A 7,188-nucleotide genomic window follows, 5' to 3' on the forward strand; every position below is an offset into this window, starting at 1 on the left:
CAACCTCAGGAACTTAGCAAAATCTTGTCTTAAAAACATAAAAAGGGCTGGGGATGTAGCTCAGTTGTAAAGCACCCCTAAGTTCAATCCCAAGTTCTGCAAAAACAGTAGTACAAAATAAAAGCATGAATTCAGGCTTTGGTGCATTTGAGAAGACACTAGGACATACTGTCATACAAGCATACTTGTTTTTTTTTTTTTTTTTCTTTTCTTTTCTTTCTCCCCTCTGAGGAGCCGGGGATTCGAACCAGGGCCCATACTCATGCTAGGTGAGCGCTCTCCAACATGAGCCATTTCTTCAGTTCCACAAGCATACTTCTTGTGTTCCACATAAGTAAAATATTTTCAAATGTTTGGTTAAGTATAAATTATTGTCTACATCAGGTAAACTTGGAGATTGCTAAAGACAACTTACAACTTTTATAGATCTGATAGGTGAATTTTAGAAATCTTTACATTTGCCAGGTATGGTGGCAAATGCGTGTAATCCCAACAACTCGGGAGGCTGAGGCAAGACCATCAAAAGTTCAAGGCCAGCCTCAGCAACTTAGCAAGACTCTCTCTCAAAATATAAACTAGGGCTGGGGTTGTAGCTCAGTGGTAGAGCGCTTGCCTGGCACATGTGAGGCCCTGGGTTCAATCCTCAGCACCACATAAAGATAAATGAAAGATATTGTGTCTACGTACAACTAAAAAAAATTTTTAAATTAAAATAAATAAATAAAAAGAACTAGAGAGATGAATCTCAGTGTTAAAGCACCCTTAGATTCAATCCCCAGTACCAGCAAAAAAAGGAAAGAAATGTTCACATTCACCTAAATATAGAATACTTAAATAAAATTCCATTTTCTGCTTACTTGACTACCATAAACAAACCACAGACTACAGCTCTTAGCCAAGTAAATAAAGAAATGTGATACAAATAAATGGTTTCTTCACCTAACATTTTACACATCAAGGCTAATGTCATATACTAAACTCAAGATAATTCACAAATTTAAATGCTATAATACTGCCATTGTAGAAAACCAACAGGTCACTCACTGATGGTAAAATATCACTTTGAACTTATGATAACAGATAATTCTAATATGTTTATATCTATGGTTATATAACTAGAAAGACTATATTTGATAGATCATTTGTTTAATAACATTATAAACTTCCCTAATATGCTAAAAAATCAAAACCTCTAATTAAGATGAATATTCCAGAGGAGCCAAGTAACCAGCTAGTCTCAACACAACCTAGGAGTGCATTTTATAGGACCATTAGTCCCTGGCTCTGATGATATCCTAAATTCACTAAGCAAGAGTGAAAAGAAGTTAATAATGCTTATTCAAAATATACACATGAAAGGAAGAAAGCAGTCAATATAACCAACAGATGGGCCAAAATTTTGGCTCAAAGATGACCTAAATAGCTCTGCTATCAGTTATTCATTAACTATAATTTTAGCTTACTATAAAGTTGACTTCCAGATAACTAAATTTCCCTTTCATACTACTTCATAGAAGTTATTTTAAGAAGTGGTATAGCATTTTGACTTTAATATTAACACAAAAGGTAAATAAATGAAATGTGAGCAAGTTGGTTCATTTACAAAGGAAAGAAAACCTGCAATGCTTGTTTCAAGGGTACTTTATTTCTTCAATATGCCATATTTAGTAGGTACACAGTGCTTTTACGTGGCATCAATTTTGAGTTGGTTTTGAAATTCAGTATAACTTCAGCTGGCATGATTACTGATCTCTCCATTCCTTTGGGGTGACTCTGCCAACAGGGGACAGGTTCCATTCTATTCCAATTTGTGTTGTTGTCTGTAAGAATTAAAATGCTGTCAGTTATACATGTTTAAACCCGAGTCTGCTATCTGTTGGAGCCTACATCTTGATAGTGACAAAGATGAAGGAAATGTTCTATATCTGCACTATCCAATATAGTAGTCAACAGCCACAGGTGGCTACTAAGCCCTTGAAATATTGCTAGTATGAGTAAGGAAACAAATTTTCAAATTTTACTTAATTCAAATTTATAATTTATATTGCCATAGTACCACCTCAAAATATTGCTTCCCTCAACCACAACTGACTAAATAACTGCCAAATAGTACTTTGTAATTAAGAATTATTTAACCTCCAAAAATTCCTCTGATCACACATTTGTTAAATATTTGTTTACCCTAATTGAGTACACATTGATTATAATAGTTTATCTGATTTTAGGATTGGGGGTAGAGATCAGTGGTAGAGGATGTGCTTAGCATGTACAAATTCCTGGGTACAATTCTCAGCACCAAAAACAAACAAACAAACAAAAAACAAACAGTATATCTGATTTCAGGAAAATGAAAACAGAAAGAAAGAAGTCTAAATAAGCTTCTTTATTAAGGCAACAGCTGATTGTTTCTTTTAAACCCTACTTACATATTTATTCAAAATTTCCAGACTCCTACTTTTTGTCAATAGTGATTGATAAATAGATTGTTAAATGTAAGTTGTAGCCAGGTGCAGTGGTACACAACTGTAATCGCAGCAGCTTAGGAGTCTGAGACAGGAGGATTATGAGTTCAAGGCCAGCCTCAGCAACTTAGTGAGGACCTAAGCAACTCAGCGAGACACTCTCTCTAAATATAATACAAAAAAGGTCTGGGGATGTTGCTCAGTGGTTAAGTGCCCCTAGGTTCAATCCTCAGTACCAAAAAAAAAAAAAGGTAACCTGTAAGTAATATAAAATATGAGAAGATAGAAAGCAAGTTACTTTCCATCTTATCCATCAGGAATACTGTACTCAAATTCTAAAATTCATACAGAAAATTCTGAAATTTTAGAAGAAAATCTGGTCACTTAAGTGGTAAGGGGGTGACCTAAATTAGTGAAAATCCTGGAAACTATAGAACAAAAAATGATCCACAGGTCAGGCATGGTAGCACATGCCTGTTATTCCAGCAACTCAAAAGGCCAAGACAGGAGGATGGCAAGTTCAAGGACAGCCTCAGCAATTGAGCAAGGCACAATCTCAAATTTTTTTTTTAAATTTAAATGGGTGAGGGGAACTGGGGAAGGTAGAGTGCCTGCCTAGCATGTATGAGGCCTTGGGTTTGATTCCCAGCACAAGCAAAATGACCAACACAACTAAAGATGTTTAATCTTAAAAGAGAAGATTAAGGAGACATGATAACAATTTTCTTTTCCTTTGCTTTCTCTTTTTTGTGCTGAGGATTAAATCTAGGGCCTTATGCATGCCAGGCAAGTGTTCTACCACTGAACTGTACCTCCAGTTCATGATAACGATTTTCTAATATCTAATGTCTGTCATATGTAAACATGATGGATCAGAATTTCTATATTGCAAATGAATAACAGATATGCAGGAAACATTTTAACACAAAGATATGATCCTTTTTACACATATATAATATATAAAAAATTGCCTTGTGATCTAATAAGCAATTTGATACTGGAAATGTTAAGAATAGAAGATGGGGTGGGAGGGGTGGGGGGGAAGGGAAAAAAAATAACAGAATGAATCAAACAACATTACCCTATGTAAATTTATGATTACACAAATGGTATGCCTTGACTCCATGTAGAAATAGAGAAACAACATGTATCCCATTTGTTTACAATAAAAAAATAAATAAAATACCATTTTTACAAAATGCAAAAAAAAAAAAAAAAAAAAACAGAAGATGGGTGAACGCTGAATACTGAGGAGTAAATATTTGCATTGGGTAGATCAGATAATCTTTGAAGTCCCTCCTAACTAGATATGTATACTACTTTGTTAAAACATTTTTTAATACATGGAGCAAATGAGAATGAGAAATATCTAACAAAAATTATTGGAACAGGGGTATAGCTCAGTGAAAAGTGCTTGCCTAACGTGGGTAGGCCCTGGGTTCAATCCCCAGAACCGCAAAAAAAAAATTATCAATCAACAATACTTACATATGTCCATACAGCAATACAGAAAGTGGCTCCACTAGCTAATATAGCATTACCATATTTGTCATGGAAATCAGGTACACGTTTCTGGTGGCTCTGTCTTGCCATTGTTTGCTGAATGCTTCGAACTTACAGAAAAGAAAAAAGAATACATAAGTATATCTATCAATTATCAGAGAAAGATTAACACATGTAACTGATACTGCCAATCACAAGTCAAGGAAATTATAGTATTACACATTTCAATAAAATATTAAAACACATTACAGCTAAAAACAAGGTAATATACTTAGAAATGCATCAAAAATAAGATTAATTGGCAAATGGACAGATATGTGAAAAAATACAGTATAACAATTATAGACTCTACATTGTGGATATGTGAATGTTCATCATGAAATTTTTCCAAATCTTCTGCTTGAAACTTTCAAAATAAAATGTAGGGGCAAAAGCAAATAATGAGTGATGCCAGTAACATTCACTAAGTGGATGGAACTTGGCTTCTATTCATTAATTTGAATATTTATGACTAATTTTCACTAAAGCTAACAACACTCAACAACTTAAAACGTAGAAGGACAAATAAACTCAAAATGAAATTTATAGCACACTAAATATTAGTGACCTTAAAATTATTACTACAACAAAACCCTCCAAACCTAAAGTAATCTGGATATTTAAAATATTAATATTCAATAAGGTATGGGGGTACTTTCCTATAACCTCAGCAACTGGGGAGGCTAAGGCAGGAGGATCATAAATTCAAGAGAGTCTCAGCAAATTAGCAAAACCCAAATTTTATAAAATTTTATTTTATTTCAAAATAAAAATGGCTGGAGATGTAGCTCAGTGGTAAAGTACCCCTGGGTTCAATCTCCAGTACTCCCCTTCCATACAAAATTAGTAATGAATAGAGCACCACACATTAATAGAATATATAAAAATGTGGAAGATTCAGACTTTGTCATCAGATAACTTCCAGTCTGAAAGAGTTTACACATGAAGACACAAATCACTACAATATAAGCAAGTAGAATTAGCTAAACACTTTGAATGGCAGATAGGGTTTGGTTATGTTGATGTGGGATAGAGGCAGAGACAGAAAAGCCCTGTGTACTGGAGAATCAATTAAGTTTAGTTGAAGGCCAACGTGCATTTTTTTTCTAGGCTGGGGAAGATAGTAAAGATTTTTTTTAGCAGAATAATAAAACTTACAACTTAGTTTTTACTATTATTCTCATTGAAAGGGCAGAACAACCTTTCAAACTGTCCCTGGAGGAACTAAGGAGGAAGACTTGGGAAAGAAGCAAGAGTTATTTCTGGCAGTTTTTTTTTTCTTCCTCTCCAAGTACCAGGTCCTTATTGTTTTAAAAAGCCTCAAAACATGTGCATGTGCATATATGTGTGTATATGCACACACACACACGTGTGTATTACACATCAAAAGATATATATATATGATTGTGTACACATAGATATATATATACATGCAAAGTATGCTGCATATTAAAGAAATAGCAATATTTCCCATTCACTAACATTTAAGAATATAATGGTTTCTATGTGGTGCAATGGGTTATTTCATGGTTATTATTTGTTCTTCTTCTAACTATCTTAGCTTTCATTTTCACCTTTAAGTAGTCACATCCAGGATGAGCAAATTTACAAGCATTTCACAATGTATTCTGTTCCAGCACAGTTTAAAAAATGCATGTGTGAATTCCACACTGAAAAAAAAAAAAAAAACAGAAAAATATTCCTTTCCTAAGATACAAGATATCCCTACTTGCTTAAAGAGCAAAGAAACTATGATTACCAAAAATTCTGACTTAAACAGATTACCCAATTGGATTTCTTTAGACCTGTCCTCTACAACAAAATGGGGTTTAGTTAACACACGTTGATAATTTCACATAATCCTTCTTAACAATCCTATGAGGTAGGTATTATCTACTAACCTTTTATTTTACAAGGGAGAAAACAGGTTCAGAGGTTAAACCATTTGCCCACAGTGAAAAAAATAATGAACACGGCTTTTGGAATATGAAATCTTGTCAAGCTACTATTTTTTAATTTATTTTAAAAACTGCTCGAGTGTTTAGAACACAAATAATACTCCTAATGTCTCTGTAAAGTGAAAATTAGTATGGCTACATAAGTTAATGATAACTGCATAAGGTCACCTTCACTCACATTACTCAAGGTCACCTTCGGTGCAAATCAAGTATGGAAATAATTTTTTTCTCTCCCATCTAGAGTATTCTCAGTTGATGATGCTGATCTCATATTTCCCTGTACTTGCCTACCTTTTAGATGAAAAAGATAACCACGACTGCTCTCAGGGTAACTAATATTCAGTTAATAACCCACAAATAACTTCAAGTCTACAAGGCTACCATTTAGGTCGTCTCCCTGTGATGAAAACAGGTGAAGAACGGGGTTTACAGTTTCCTAAAGTTACAGTTTTGTAGAGACTGGAGAGGTTCTTCTATGGTGGTTAGAAACAAATGTTCATTCGCAGTTAAAATGTAGGACATCACTTAAGGAGCAAGAGACGTCCAAGAGTTTCTTTCCTTGAGATCATAGTTACAAGAATAAAAATTCAGTGATAAGCTAGGATTCCAATAGCAGAGACAGAGCTAGGAAACAAAACAAAAACACTAGATGAAAAACCAATGCTATGGATACCTTCCAATGACTTGAGACAAAGTAGGGAACTGAGTACGTAGAATTAGGCCACGATGTTGGAGCAAGAAAAAGGAAAGACCATGAGGACGCACGAATATAGGCCTGTTGTAAATAGCTTGCTCATGATTTTGCTCACCTTGGAGACGATTTAGTGCGTTTTTGGCCAAGGAAAACATCGTGGAACAGCAGAGACAGCTACGGTAACTGCAGCTGCAGCTTTGACGCAAATTCGGTCCAGGTACCCTTGCAATGAGCCCTGAAAAACAAAATGGCTTTGGGCTGGAATCCCTAATGAGATTTTGTAAAGTCTCGCGAGATTTGTAAAGGCCTATAGAAACTCTAATCGTTATTATCGCGAGAAAAGATAAAGGCCTTTTGGGAAATGTAGTAAGAAGCTTTAGAAGTGCTTAAAGAATGAGACAACTCCTTGGAGCAAGATTTAGGACTCTGTAATGGACAGTCTAGACACTGATCTTAGGCTAAATCACCTAAAGCACCAGCTTCATGATGGTGTTAATGTTCCAGCGGCTTGGGTTTGGTATCTCGAACCACA

General features: G+C 34.8%; 1 protein-coding gene across 1 annotated transcript; it reads right to left on the reverse strand.

Annotated features, from left to right (window-relative positions):
• Nucleotides 1-1,623: 1,623 nt before the first annotated feature.
• COX7B (cytochrome c oxidase subunit 7B) lies at nucleotides 1,624-6,923 on the reverse strand. The gene is made up of 3 exons (XM_079124003.1): nucleotides 6,772-6,923; nucleotides 3,951-4,075; nucleotides 1,624-1,820 (listed from the first exon to the last, which is right to left on the reverse strand). The coding sequence occupies exons 1-3, from the start codon at nucleotides 6,809-6,811 to the stop codon at nucleotides 1,743-1,745; spliced, it is 243 nt and encodes an 80-aa protein (XP_078980129.1). The 5' UTR covers nucleotides 6,812-6,923; the 3' UTR covers nucleotides 1,624-1,742.
• Nucleotides 6,924-7,188: the final 265 nt, after the last annotated feature.

The sequence above is a fragment of the Sciurus vulgaris genome (genome assembly GCF_902686455.1).
Source record: "Sciurus vulgaris genome assembly, chromosome: X".
Classification (NCBI taxonomy): Eukaryota; Metazoa; Chordata; class Mammalia; order Rodentia; family Sciuridae; genus Sciurus; species Sciurus vulgaris.

What these genes read in the sequence shown, in the direction of transcription:
- COX7B (XM_079124003.1), bottom strand. Translation starts at nt 6,811, where the DNA reads ATGTTTTCCTTGGCCAAAAACGCACTAAATCGTCTCCAAG. An exon ending in CGCACTAAATCGTCTCCAAG is followed by an intron (nt 4,076 to 6,771) that starts GTGAGCAAAATC and finishes CTTTTCTGTAAG; the next exon opens with TTCGAAGCATTCAGCAAACA. An exon ending in GTATTGCTGTATGGACATAT is followed by an intron (nt 1,821 to 3,950) that starts GTAAGTATTGTT and finishes TAATTCTTACAG; the next exon opens with ACAACAACACAAATTGGAAT.